Source organism: Phascolarctos cinereus, unplaced genomic scaffold (genome assembly GCF_003287225.1).
Source record: "Phascolarctos cinereus isolate Bilbo 61053 unplaced genomic scaffold, phaCin_HiC Scaffold_2;HRSCAF=192, whole genome shotgun sequence".
Taxonomy (NCBI): domain Eukaryota; kingdom Metazoa; phylum Chordata; class Mammalia; order Diprotodontia; family Phascolarctidae; genus Phascolarctos; species Phascolarctos cinereus.
Genome location: NW_027555625.1, coordinates 43,437,319 through 43,451,736, shown reverse-complemented (window position 1 = coordinate 43,451,736; position 14,418 = coordinate 43,437,319). Strand labels below are relative to the sequence as shown.

The window sequence follows — 14,418 nt, the reverse complement described above, 5'->3', positions numbered from 1 at the left end:
CTATCACATCCCACCTTATCCTGCTTCATCTCATCTCATCTCATCCCATTATATCCCATCCCATCTCTCATGCTAGAAGGTCTGGGGCGAGAGCTTAGTCCTTTAGTTTTTTTCCATCAAGATTCCCTCCGATCCTGTCATAAATCTGAAGATTCACTCTCCAAACCAACAGACCTTCCTTGGGTGGAGTGGTGACAAAGATAAACTTTCGGACATTTTTTTGCTGCAGCACATTTTTGTGGGGTGGGAGTAGCCCTACTGGGAGAAGACGAGCTAGAGTGCTGCCTGGAGGGGGCGGGGCAGGGGAGGATGACGGGATGGTGCCTCCGTTTGGTTCCAGAGCTGGAGGTGCGGCAGAAGCGGGAGCAGGTGCCTCAGGGAACCGTCCTGCTCACGGTGGAGGATCCTGAGGCCCAAGTGGGCAGTGGGGGAGCCACGCTAAATGCCCTCCTGGTGGCTGCAGAGCACCTGAGTGCCCAGGCGGGCTACACAGTGAGTTCAACACTACCCCCAACTCCCCCCTGCTGCTGGTCCAGTGGAAGAAATCCTGGGCCCAAGTTTAGAGAAATGGGTTATGGTTCTGGTACCTCCACTTAGTCTATGGGAGACCTTGAACAAGACCAGTTCTTCAGTCTTGGACCTCAGCTTTCTCATCAGTAAAATGGGTATGACAGTCTTTTGCGACTTACCTAACGGAGATGTGAGTGTCAGTGAGATAATAGATGTGGGAGCAGCCCAAATGTGAAGGGGACGCAAATCCTAGGGGTCATTCTTGTAATGGGAAAAGTACCGACCATGGACTCAGGAGACTGGGTGTGAGTTCCAGCTCTGCCACTTAACTAGATGCGGGACTAGGCAAGTCACTTAAACTTTAGGCCTCATGTATAAAATGGGGACAATAATAATTCCTATTACCTCCCTACAGAGTTGTATTAGCATACCATCCTGTATATATGAAGGATGAACTGTCTTTATTTTTGCTGGTTCATTTCCATTCAATTCAACAAACATTTATTAGGTGCCTGATGTATATAAGGTACTGTGCTTGGCGGGCACTGAGAATACCAGATAAGAAGGGAACAGACCCAGTTTTTAAGGACTTCCACTCTGTGGGAGAGATACAATGTGTACGTATGTAAGTATATACAGAGTGATAGGAGATGAGAGGGAGAAAAGGAGGGGATAGGTGGGGAGAGAAGAGAGGAGAGGAGAGAGAGAAAACAAGGGAGAGAAGACAAAAGAGAGAAAGAGGGAAAGAGAAGAGAGGAGAGAAGAGAGAGAGAGAAACCAGGGAGAGAAGAGACAGAAAAGAGAGAAAGAGGGGGAGAGAAGAGAGAGAAAGCAGAGGGAAAGAGAGAGAGAAACAGAGAGAGAGAGAGAGAGAACAGAAGTAGTACTAATAATGGTGGTGGATGCCAATAAGAAAGTTCTCATGTAGAAGATAGTATCCAAGCTGAATGGACGCTAGGGATTCCATGCAGCAGAGGTAAGAGGTACATTCCAGCCCGGGAACCACTTGTGCAAGGACACAGATACAAGAGGTAGAATATACAGGAAATGGTTGGCCGGTCACTTTTGGCTGGAATGGAAGGTATGTCAAAGGGAATAAAATGAAGAAAGACAAAAGACTAGGAAAGTAAATGAAGGATTTTAACTGTCAAGTTGAGGATTTTAAATACCAGGCTGCAAGATTTTCAGATTTTATCCCAGAGGTAACAGGGAACCATTGAACATTTCTGAATAAGGATGACATGATTGGATCCATTTTGAAACTACCAATTCAGCGGTTGTGTGAAGGGTGATGCAGACAGGAGGGAGGTGGGGAGATGAATTAGTCTAGGTGAGAGAGGAGGGTCTGAACTAGGAGGCTAGGTGGGGTAGAGCAAGACAGATCCGAGAGAGATTGTGGAGGTAGAGTAGTTAAGACCTGGCGAATGTGACTGGGTGTGGTTGTGTGTTGGGGGGGGAGAAGCGAGGGACCATGAAAATTAAGAATGATTCCAGCCTTGTGAGATTTATGGTGAGGGCATCAACAGAACAATGGAGGACTTTGGAAGAAGGAAAAGCCTCAGGTGTCGAAGAATAGTCTGAGATGGAAATAAGGTGTTGAATTTGCAGCGCCGTTGGGACATCGAGGTGATACTCGGCAGGCAGCCCGTAATTTGGGGCTGGAGTTCAGCAGAGAGATTAGGGCTGGATGTATAGAGCTGGCAGTCATATGGCAGCATTTATAGAGCATTTTAAGGTTTGCAAAGCACTTTAACTCATTTGAACCTCGCAACAACCCAATGAGATGTTATCATCCCCTTCTTTCGGAAAAAGAGGAAGTGAAATGGTTTGGCCCAGGGTCACACAGCTAGTGAGGGACTGGAGCAGGGTTTGACCTTGGATATGCCTGACTCCACATCCGACACTCTATCACTGGTGGTACCAAGTTGCCTGGAGACAAAAATGGAACCCATGGGAGCCAGTGATACCACCAAGGGAGAGAATGTAGCAAGAGAGGAGAACAGAAGCCACTTGGGAGAAACTCACTCTTAGTAGGCAGGACGGGAGGAGAATCTGGCAAGAAAGATGGAGAAGGAGCGGTCAGAGGGCTTGGAGAATGAGGAAAGAGCAGTGTCACAGAAGCCAGGGACAAGTGAATGTCCCTGTGTAATTGCTCAGGCCTCTTGCCACGCTTGTGTTTGGGGGCCTCTCGGGGTGGGAGTGTCAAGTAGAAGTGGGAAGCAGTCCAAAGGTGAGGCCTGGGTCTTAGGCTCCTTGTTGATGTATTTTCCCATAGGTGGTCACTTCTGATGTCCTGCATTCTGCCCGGATCCTTATCATGCACATGGTGAGTGGTGGAGGAGAGTGGGAAGATGCCCTAGATTGGGGTGTACATTTATGTATAGATTTTGGGAGGTCTATGAACTTGGGTGGGAAAAAATTATATCTTAATTTAGTGTAATTGGTTTCCTTTTGTAATCCTATGTATTTTCATTGTATGCATTTTAAAAACGTTATTCTGAGAAGGGGTTCATTGGCTTCATCAGGGTGCCAAGGGGGTCCAGGGCACAAATAAGGTTGTGAACCTCAGGAATAGATGGCCTATAGATGGCCATTCTGGGCATAAGGAGAAGGCTCAGCGGTGTGATTGAGAGCTAGGGGAGGGCAGGGGGAGAGAGAGAGAGGGACGGAGAGGAAGGAGAGGGATGAAGGAAGGGAGAGAGAAGAGAGAAGAAGAAGGAGGAGGAAGAGGAAAAGAGGGAGGGAGGGAAAGAGAGGAGGGATGGAGACAGGGAATTGGGGACTTTGGCTTTTAGCCCCATTTTTCCTCAAGGTAGCCCCTGCCTCTTCTGTTTCCCTATCTGCAATGAGGGCCCTTTGAATACCATGCTGAGGCACACTTACAGCCCTGGGTGATTGAGGAGTCTTAGATGTGTTAAATAAAATGTTTTGTCTTAGGCTGGCTCCCCCTGCCACGTTGTACACTCCTGCCCTCATCGTCCTCTTGGGTAGAGAGAGGGCTTCTGAGCACCTGAACGGTCCAGATTCAATTTGATATCCACTCAAATAAGCCAGAATAAATAAAGTCTTTTGTCTTCCAAAGTGGGAAAAATAGACAACATTTCTGATACACACACAAAGGATTTTTGGATTATCCATGGTTCTGTGTTATCTATCCAGGCTATTTCTCTCCTCCATCCAGGGAATCAAGAGTCAAATATGTTCATGAAAATAAAGGCGCCAACCTTGATTGGCTGAAAATAATAGGGATTCACAGCCTGGTGCCTTAGTATTGGATTCCTCAAGGTCAGGTGGAGGCTGTTTGGAGCTAGGGGACCCTAGAACACAGGAGAAGGGACAAGGTCTCCTTCTTCCCCCAGCCTCAGAGGCCTCTTTGAATAGGCCTGGGCAGAACATGATCACTTGTGTGGCAGGGGTACATTTTTTGATCCAGACAGATACTGGCCTGGGCGTTAGGATTTATGTAACAGGCTGGTCTGGCCTGCCTTGCACTGGGGAGAAGAGCCCACTGGTAAAAGAGTAAGGGGAGAGATGTGAAAAGGGAATTAGTCAGGGACAAGGGTTGCAGGTAAATGATCCCAAAGAATTCTGCCCAAGAAGAAGGAGAGAGAAGAGGCTCTCCAACAGTTAGAGGAAAAGAGTTTGAAATCCCCACCAGAAATCTGGGTCTGAGGAGGGAGATGGCAGGAGTAGGGGGTTCCCTCTCCTGTGAAGAGAAATGGCCCACGTCGGGAAGTGAATGGAGAAAGCACTGCCTTCTTACTCTCCCTTCTGCCTTCCCTCCACCCAAAGGGCAACCAAGTCCCTCTCTGGACTCAGTCCTGCTTCCTCTCAGACTTAGCTCATTCCTTTCCCAGGGCCGAGACTTCCCTTTTGATGACTGTGGCCGAGCTTTCACCTGCCTCCCGCTGGTGGACCCCACAGCTCGAGTGGAGTCTCTCACCTGTAACCTGGACGTGCTGCTATACATCATGACCCACAAGGTGAGGCCTGGCTTGGGGTCAGACTCGTCAGTCTCACCTGAGTGCTCACCCCAAGGGCTTTCTCCCTCCCTGAAATTTCCCTGTACCCCCTGCCTCACGCTGTCATGAATCAGGGTGTAGGGGGCCCATGGGGACAGCTCCAGGCATACACCGTATTTGTAAAGTATTTAGAGTAATAGCCATGCCAATAAATTCTGGTTCTCTTCCCTTTCCACAAGGAGGACTTCATTGCTAGAGGACATCTAGGGTTAAGAGGTGGTTGGATAATCTGGTGCTGGCTTCCCTACATTTCATCAGATCTATGTGAAGTCAGGGGCAACTGGACTGGAGTTAACCAGTTTCCATAATCATTGGAGAAGATGGCTACTAGCAGAACTGGAAGACCTTGTCTCTTCTTTTGCCTTCTTCAAGGCCAAGGGCTAGAGTGGGCCAGAGTCCAAAGGTGGCTACAGTCAGCTGGGGATGGAGTGGGAAAGGAAGGAAGAGAGCGTTCATGGCCCCACCCTCCATCCTCATCCATTCGAGGCAGCCTGCCCATGAGCTGTGCTCTCTCTTCCAGCTGGGCCGTGGTTCCCCACCTGGAGTATGGGTCTGCAGCACAGACATGATTCTCTCTATTCCGACAAGCCCTGGTAAGTGGATTTTCAGGTTGAGATTGGCCTGGGGTCTTTAGCAGAGCCAAGGACAACACATTGCCCCCATCCCAAGCTATGGCTCTGCTGTTTTCTTCTCTTTCTTTACTCCCTACATTCTCAGCCTCATTACACTATCCCTATGGAGGAAATCCTCTTTTCTTTCTGAAAGGTACATGGTGGTATTACTTACTCATCCATCAGTGCTGGGGTCCCCTCTTTTACTGAGAATCTCCCCATGGGCCCAAGAGCCCTTGACTATCACTTCTCTTTTTTCTTTTGTGCATTTAAGTTTTATTTTCAGTTCTAAATTCTCTCCCTCCCTTTACTTCCTTCCCCCTACTTATTGAGACCATCACTTTTAAAATAAAATTTTATTGATTTTTTTTGTTTTTGTTTTTACATCACCTCAATTTCTCCCTATATCTCCTCCTGCCTCCCAGAGACCCTCATATCAAGCATGGCTTTATTATTTTTTTTCAATCAACAAGAATTTACTCTCTCCCTCTCACCTTCCTCCCCTTAAAAACACAAAGCTGAACACCAGCCACAAAAGAATCACATACCCTTACATCTATATGCATCATCAGGAAAAGCAGATCGCCACATTGACCGCGTCCGAAAACTCCTGTTTTCTTGTTGCATCTGGAGGCCGTCCTCTCTCTAATGGAGGTGCGTTGCTGGTCCTCCATAGAGTCCTCGGGCCTTGCTCACTTTCACTCTGCATCAGTTCATACAAGTCTTCTCAGATTTCTCTGAATCCATCCATTTTATCATTTCCTACAGCACAATAATTACATCCCTCTTTTTGGCCATTCCCCAATAGATGGGAACCTTTTGAGTTTCTAGATGATTATTTTGGGCTACCATTACTACTATTAGACTGGAAGCTCCTTCAGGGCAGGGATTTTTTTTTTTTTGGCTTTTCTTTGCATCCCCAGCTCTTGGCACATGGTAGATGCTTAATAAATGAGTTGACTGACTGTTGATACAAAAAAAAATCTGTGAATTCTTTTTGAACCATTGACATTACTGAATAGCCAGCTTCCCTTCCCCTTAGAGGTCTGCTGGGATGACTTCCGAGGAGCCAGGGTGTTCTCTCTGCCTGGGAGTGTGACCTATGCCCAGGACCATGGGGTCTACCTCACTGACTCCCAGGTACTCCCTACCCCCAGGATACTAGGGTGGACCCAAGGTTGTGGTGGGAGGAAGGAGGGCCCCCGGGGTCCCCAGCAGGACTTTCAGCCCGAGGCCTTCTGTCCATTTCTCTTGCCCCAGATCTGCCACCAGCCCCTACTGTGTACCCGTTATCCCAGAACCTTTGGGGGGTTTCTGAGAGACCATTTGCCCTCATTCCATACTCCTCTACCCCAAGGGTGATTTGCAAGGAGAGGGTCTGCCTGCCTCCGATTCTCCACCTTACACAGCATCCCATCTGCTTGGCTGGAGGCCGGGGGTCTGACTTCCCAGTTCTCCCCTGTCCCAACGCTGCCCCCTCTTCCTTTGATGCAGGGCTTGGTCCGTAACATTTTCTACCAGGGCTCAGAGGTCCAGATACAGCAGTGTGTGAGACCCGACGGAAAAGTGCCGCTGGTATGAGAGAGGACCGTCGGGCTTGGGAGTCTGGAGAGATGGGTTTGGCATCTCAGCTCTGACCCTCAACAACCATGTGACTGCTGTGACCCTCGGTTTCCTTATCTGCAAAATGGGGATAATCCTTGCACGGGTCTCAGGATTGTCGTGGGAGTTTGCGAAGGGCTTTTTGTACACTAGCCGCTAAGTGGCGCCATAGTGCACAGAGTGCCAGGTCTGAAGTCAGGAGGACTCATCTTCCCGAGTTCAAATTGAGCCTCAGACACTTCCTAGCTGTGTGACCCTGGGCAAGTCACTTAACCCTGTTTGCCTTAGTTCCCTCATCTGTAAAATGAGCTGGAGAAGGCAATCCAAACCACTACAGTATGTCTGCCAAGAAAACCCCAAATGCTGCCATGGACAGTTGGACATGACTGAAACAGTTGAGCAGAACAGAACAGCTCATTTCACCCTCACAGCCTCCAGAGGGATTACTATTCCCATGTCATAGGGGAAAAAACCAAAGCTTAGAGAGATTATCAGGAGCTAGTGCAGGCTGGCAATGAGGCAGGACCACCCTCCCCACCATCACCTGAGCTCAGTCCATTCCCCTTTTCCGTTTCCAGGGGGGTCGCTCATCAATCCCTGCTCTTCCTCCAGGTCTCTGGAATTGTCTTCTTCTCTGTGGAAATTGCTGAGCGACTCCTGGCTACTCATGTCTCACCACCCCTGGATGCCTGCACCTACATGGGCCTGGACTCTGGCGCCCAGCCTTTCCAGGTAAAGTCCCCGTGGCCCTGTTCCTCCATCTTCTGTATCTCTACCTTCTTCTCTTTCTCTGTCCCTCCCTCTCTTTTCTTTATCCTTTCTCTTTCTTCCTTCTCTCTTTTTCTCACCATCTTTCTTTCTCTCTCTTCCCCTCCTTTCTTTTCTTTCTCTGTCTCTTTTTTCTCTCTTCCTTTTTTCTCACCATCTCTTTCTCTGTTTTTTTCTCTCTTCCTTCTTTTTCTTACCATCTCTTTCTTTCTCTTCCCTGCATTGCTTTCTCTTTTCTCTCCCTTCCTTCTCTTTTTCTCTCTTCTTTTCTTTCTTTTTCTCTTTTTCTCTCTCTCCTCTTTTCTCCATCTCTCTCTTTCTCATTTGCTACTTCTTTCTTTCTCTTTCTCAATTTCTTTATTTCTCTTTTTCCTCTCTTTTCTCTGTTTTTCTCTCTCTCTTTTCCTTTCTCTTTCCCTGTCTGTGTGTCTGTTTCTTCTTTTTTGGGTGGTGAGGCAGTGATATCACAAAAGTTGTGCCCATATAGTTTATCCTTCCTCTAAGCTCCCTGTGCCCATTCGGGGATATTACTGAGAGACTACTGAATGGGGGAGCCCAGTGGAGGATGCTTAGTACTAAAACTATGGCAGCACTGTTTTCACCTTATCCTAAATATGCCCAGACACTGACCTGACCATCGCTACTTAACTGGGGAACCCAGATGGGTAGACATAGATGTCATGATATGGCTGTCGACGTTGCTAATACTCAGCAGCCGTCCCCGCTCCCGCCCTGGTGTGTGGCAGATCTAGGCTGAGACTGGGGACTTTGGAGTCCCCTGACCAGTTTGTGACTTCTCTCACTCTGGCCCTTGCCCATAGCTGTCCCTATTCTTTGACATTTTGCTGTGCATGGCACGGGATGTGAACCGGGAGAGCTTTCTGGCCGAGATGGGTCAGGGTGACACGGACCAAACAAGGGGCCGACGGAATGCGCGGGCCGTGCTGTGGAAGGAGCTCCGGGACCAGCCTCTCAGCCTTGGTGGGTGTGGCCTAAGTCTGCTCTGATCGTTCCTAGGGATCGGGGAGCGCAGGGAGGGCTGGGAATGGGCCGCAGGAAACCGCAGCCCCTTTAGGAGACTCCCCACCATTCTTGTCTTCTTCTACATACCCCTCTTCTATATACTGTCTGATCCAGCTACACCAGACTTCTTGCTAAAACATGACCCTCCATCTCCAGTCTCCAAACCTTTGCAGAGGCTGTGCCACATGCCTGGAATGCCATCACCCCTTACCTCCCCTTGTTAGTTTCCCTGGCCTTATTCAAGACTCAGCCCCAAGCCCATCCACTCTAGGAGATCTTGTCCATTCCCTCCACCTATTAGTGGCCTTCATCTTTTTTTTTTTTTGGTAGGCAATGGGGTTAAGTGACTTGCCCAGGGTCACACAGCTAGTAAGTGTCCAGTGTCTGAGGCCAGATTTGAACTCAGGTCCTCCTGACTCCAGGGCCGGTGTTCTATCCACTGCACCACCTAGCTGCCCCTAGTGCTTTATCTTTAAGTTCCCTACCACCTCTTCTGAACATATATTTGTGGTTTGCATGTTGTCTCCCCCGCCTTAGACTGCAAGCTAATTGAGGATTTCATTTGTAGCCCCCAGCACAGTGCCTGGCACATAGCAGTTGCTTAATAAACGCTAGTCAGTTGAACGAGACTTTCCTTTTTTTTTTTTTTTGCACGAGGCAATTGGGGTTAAGTGACTTGCCCAGGGTCACACAGCTAGTAAGTGTCAAGTGTCTGGTCTGAGACTGGATTTGAACTCAGGTCCTTCTGATTCTGGGGCCACTGCTCTATCCACTGCGCCACCTAGCTGCCCCTGGATGAAACTTTCCAAGGAATGAAGTCTCTCCTTTCCTTTAGCCCGTGGCTAAAACAGTGTCAGTCAGCCAACAGGCATATATTAAGTGCCTACTGTGTGCCCTTGTTTGGATACCCTCCAACAGAAACCGCTGATTTATGAATCGAATGGGCAGGTGGTGCTCCAAAGGCCGTGCGTTCTGGGCTGTAGTGGAAGAGCACTGGGTTTGGTGTCCTAAGGACCTGGATTCAAATCTCATCCTTTGTCCTTATTAGTTGGGTGAGTACAGGAAAATCACTTTGCCCAGGAGCCTCAGTTTCCTCACCTATGAATCGGGCACAGTGGTATTTGCCATACCTACCTCGTTGGGCAGCTGTGAGTTGCCAGGGGGTTGAAGCGCTCTGCACATCTTTCAGCTCTGTAAGCGTCTGCCACCATCCCGTGGTCCTCCCAGAATGTGCCCCCGATGAGCCAGAGAATTGGCCCAATTCTTTCTTTCCTCAGTGACACCATAATCTTTTGCCTTTGTAGAGGGGGAGCTGTGATGTCCCAGAAATGGCCCAGGGATTCTTAACCTGGGCTAGATTTCTGGGGGTCCATGAACCTAGACGGGAAAAAGGAATTTACATCTTTGTTTTCACTAACATTGGGTTTCCTTTGTGTCCTGCGTATTTTAATTTACACATTTTAAAGCATGATTCTGAAAAGGGGTGCAAAGCTTCTCCAGACTTTCACCAAAGGGGTCTGGGTTACATAAAAAAAGAAAACCCCTGGTCTAGACAGAGGCAGCGGGTAGAAGGGGGAAGGTGGTATCCCATGAATATAATAATAAAATAAAATAATAAGAATAATCCTGTGAATAATAATAATATAATAGTGTACGTAGTGCTTTAAGGTTTATAAAGTGCTTCGCAGGTATTGTGTCATTTGGTAGCCTTCGCTCTTCATTTACAAGGTCTGGTCTTCCAGCCTTAGTTCTACGTTGACCTAGGGGGCTGGTTTGGGCCCTCAGAGGCAGCAGATGCTGCTCTGGGTAAGGGCTGTATCTGTCCCACCCAACCCTCCTGCCACCCATACACACCCGCAGGTCTGTGTCTCCACAGCATACATCCCGGATGGTGCCTACGAGTATATGACCTCGTTGGCCAGTGCCCACCTCCGCAGCCTGACGCTCCCCCGGGACCTCTTTGCTCAAATTGTGCACTCCCAGGTGGAGGTGAGTGTGCCTCCCTTCCCTGTTCATCCCTGTCAATGCAAAGTGACTGAGTATGTGCCTTGTACCCAGGGTGTGTGGGGTACTCAGGAAGGATTAGCACTTCTGGCATCAGGGTTGCTGAGCCCTTTTCAGGGCTGCTCATCCACTTATGGTGTCCCCCTGTCCCCCAACTCTCACCTGTGGCTCCAGGAAGCTGTAGCGTGTGCAGCGGTCACACCCTGGTGAAACTGTTTGGGCAGATGTGCTAAACCAGGGTGAGGGCAACTGACAGGCCTCAAACCCATTAGTGAGTTAGGGGAGTGTCTACCCCAAGCACTTGAAGACTTTGCCCCGGTGGAACGGCTGGCTGAGAACAGTTAGTTTCAACGGCCTCGAAGGCGGCAGAAGCAGGAGCTGTGAAGCGCTTAGAGCTTGGTCAGACATGGAAGACACCAAGGTTACCCCTGCATCTCAGGCCATCGCCAGCCACCTAGACTATTGTCCTGTCTCTGGACTTTGATGACTGTGGAAGAGAGAGTGAGGCTGATGACTTTGTGTGACTGTGCCTCACTCAAATCCAGTTCATGAGAAAGTCAACAGCATTGTGACCACATTGGTCTTCTTCTAAAATGAAGGATAAGCAATATCAACCACCCTGTGCAACAGAAGAAGAGAAACGGGGTCCCTGCCCTCAGAGAGCTTACTGTTTAGTTGGGGAGTCAACACCCATACACATATTATTAGACATGATATATTGCAATGTCAGATGAGTGATACAGACTCTGAGTGTCATGGGAATTCAGAAGAGTTCATTGTGGGCTGCTTCTTAATTAGCTGTATTACCTTGGGTAAGTCATTTCCTCCTTTGAGCCTCAGTTTCCTTCTCTGTAAAATAAGAGGTTTGTCTTGGATGAGCTCTTAAATCTCTAGCTCTTCTGACATCTTATGATAGTCATCAGGAAAAGCTTCCCCGAAGGTAGGACTTGAGATTAGCCTTGAAGGGTGGGTAGATGGGGTTGGAACATTTGGAGAGGAAGGGGCAGAGCCGTCTGGGCTGGGATAAGAGCATGAGCAAAGGCACTGAGATGAGATGAGAGCATGGTGTGTATGTGTGTGTGTGTGGTGGGTGGGTTGTGGGGGAGCACCAGGAGACAGTGTTGGAGAGGTTAGGCAGGTCCAGATTTGGGGCCTGACCCAGTAGGCAATAGGGAGCCAGAGAGGCTTTTGAGCAGGAGAGGGATTGGATGGAATAACCTTCCCAGGCCCAGTTTTGTTTCCTTCTCTCCTGCCTTTGCAGAAGCCTCAGTTCTTAGAAGCCGGCTGCTCTGTGGTCAATAGCCTGCTGGAGGGAGAGGTTCGCCTGGGCCCTGGGAGTGTGATTCAACATTGCCGACTCCAGGTAAAAGCTGTTCTTTCCCCATTTCCCTTCACCCCAGACCTTGAAGGTGCCTCCTGTCTGTCTCAATGAACAGGTTTGTCCAGGAAGGTGGAGGGGATTGAGGAAGGGGAGCCCCTCTCTCCCTGCCACCTCAGGCTGTCTGAAGAAAGAGAGAAAAGGGAGGAGGTCTGTGGGCAAAAGAGAAGGGCCTAGGAAAGGAGCCAGTGGGGCAGCCTAATTCAGTTTAAAAAACTACTTATTCAGTGAACAATTAATAAGTGCTTACTGTCTGTAAAGGCTGTTTGAACAGCCTGAGCATCAGATACTCTGGGTCCTAAAGGCCGAGATTGGCACCTCTGAATATCACTGGCCTTGGACCCTTTAATATATAAAAATAGATAAAAATCCCTTTAAGAAAAGAATTTGTTCTGTAAAACCTGGACTCAGTCAAAGTGTCTCACTCAAGAGCCTAGAAGGCCACATATGTCCTCGAGGCCAAAAGCTCTCCGTCCCTGGTCACTGTTGTATTCACCTAAAATAATGAGAGGCCTGCACAGTGCACCTGGTAAGGTGGGCTGGAGCTGTATATTGGGAAAGGTGTTACCTGCCAAACAGACATGTTTACATTTTGCCTAGAGGTAGTTGGGGGCCACCACCGCTTTCCGAGCTTTCCAAGCAGGGGAGTGACGTGGTCGGACTCATGCTTTGGGAGTAGGCCATTGGCGGTTTTGTTGAGGATGGATTGGAGAGAGGCAAGACCAGGTGAGAAGGCCAATCAGGAGGCCGTTGCAGTGATCTCCAGTGTCTCTGACCTCAGTTCTTCCTATCCCTGGGGCCAGTCCCAGGGGAGGAGAATTCCCGGCAGCCGCATCGCAGCTCCTTCTCTCCCAACCAGGGTCCCATCCGCATTGGCCCTGGGTGCCTCCTGCTCGGGCTGGACAGAGCTTCCTCCGGCGCCCTCCGTGGCTCGGCGCTGCGTGACATCATCTTCCAAGGACATCGCATCCAGCTGCAGAACACCTCCGTCCAGGTGTTCACTCTCACTGGGCGCCGAGACGACTGGCAGGTAGGGCCTTGCCCGGTGCTGCTGCTCTCATGGAGCGTTAGCACCAGAAGGAGCCTTAGAGGTCGTCTGTGCCAGTCCCTACTTCCTATAGATGAAGAAACTGACCCGGAGAGGTTACCTCGCCTGCCCAAGCTTATGTAGTTAGTAATTACCAGAGCCAGGATTCGAACCCAGGTCCTCTCACTTTAGTCCAGTTCTTTCTTCTCCACGGAGGAGGGAGGGAGACAGAAGATCCTTTCCTTATTCTGACCTAAAAATCTTATCACTCCACCTATTAGGGGCCTTCACTATCACTGAGGTTGGCCGGGGAATTGGCTCCATAAATTGGCCTTTTATCAAAGATAGATTAATCTCTATTAGGGGCTGCAATGAGCTGCAGTGGATAGAATGTTGCACTTGGAGTCAGGAATGCTTGAATTCGAATCCTCCCCTAGACATTCACTAGCCGTGTGACCCTGGGCAAGTCACTTAACCTCTGTTTGCCTCAGTTTACTCATCTGTAAAATGGGGATAAGAATAGCACCTATATCCCAGGGTTGTCTTGAGGATCAAATGAAGTAATATTTGTGAAGCGCTCCACAAAGCTGAAAGCGCTAGATAAAATGCTATGATCATTGCTTCTTCTCCTTGCTGGGTGAGCCTGGGGAAGTCACAGGACATCTCTGAATTACTCTTTCCCCATCTGAACAATGGGGATACAAGCCCCAGCCCCGTGGGTCTGGGGTACCCAGGTTATAAGGATGGTGTTGTCTCCCTAGACTGGCTTCTCCTGGGGATTTAGTGCCTGCCCTCGAGGGGCTTCTAGTCTAAGGGGGAGGCTGCCCCTCCCCCCCTTTACCCAGCAGGCTTACCAGTGACAAGCAAGACAGAGCTCAGTCCACATGGAGCCAGACTGAGTCCAGAACCTGGGAGGGCTTTTGCAGGATCTGCTCATCCTTGGCAGAACATTTTATGCCATCGTGGAATGTCGGCACTGGAGAGGATGTTAGTGAGACGTTGTTTAGCGAAATCCTTTCATTTTATGGAAGAGGAAGTTGAGCCCTAGAGGAGAGAGGGGACTCTTGAGTAAAACCCCATCTCTTTAGTGGCCATCTCAAGTGGCCGATTCTTTGGAGGGGAGGGAGGGGGGCAGCAGTTTGGGGCTAATTTGCTTGAAGATTTTTTTTAAAGAAATGCTATAGACGTTTTTCAGACGTTTCACCGGTGTATTGTTTGAGCCCTGCTTCCTGCGTCTGGGCGCCTTTCTTCCTCAGCCTGAGGCTGGTTGGGTACTCATCTCCATCCCTTTCCTGCCTTTGCCACCTCTACCTCCACCACTTCCCAGTTGTGTTCTTTTGACTGTTCCCATCTCTGTCCTCTCCAGAGCCCAGCGCTGGGGAAGGGCACGTATCTCAATGTGCCCTGGACGGAGTTCTTCCAGAGGACAGGCATCCGGTAAGGGCCATGGGATCCATTGAGGTAGCCAGAAGG

At 49.3% G+C, this 14,418-nt stretch overlaps 1 protein-coding gene across 1 annotated transcript in view; it reads left to right on the top strand.

Moving 5' to 3' along the window:
- FCSK (fucose kinase) overlaps positions 1-14,418 on the top strand; it is a 36,524-nt gene that overhangs the window by 8,722 nt on the left and 13,384 nt on the right. Inside the window, 12 exon segments of the mRNA XM_020963544.2 lie at positions 341-492; positions 2,786-2,836; positions 4,368-4,493; positions 5,053-5,125; positions 6,186-6,283; positions 6,638-6,718; positions 7,358-7,477; positions 8,335-8,494; positions 10,413-10,525; positions 11,802-11,903; positions 12,778-12,948; positions 14,312-14,382. Of these exon segments, the coding sequence (XP_020819203.1) occupies positions 341-492; positions 2,786-2,836; positions 4,368-4,493; positions 5,053-5,125; positions 6,186-6,283; positions 6,638-6,718; positions 7,358-7,477; positions 8,335-8,494; positions 10,413-10,525; positions 11,802-11,903; positions 12,778-12,948; positions 14,312-14,382 (1,318 nt within the window).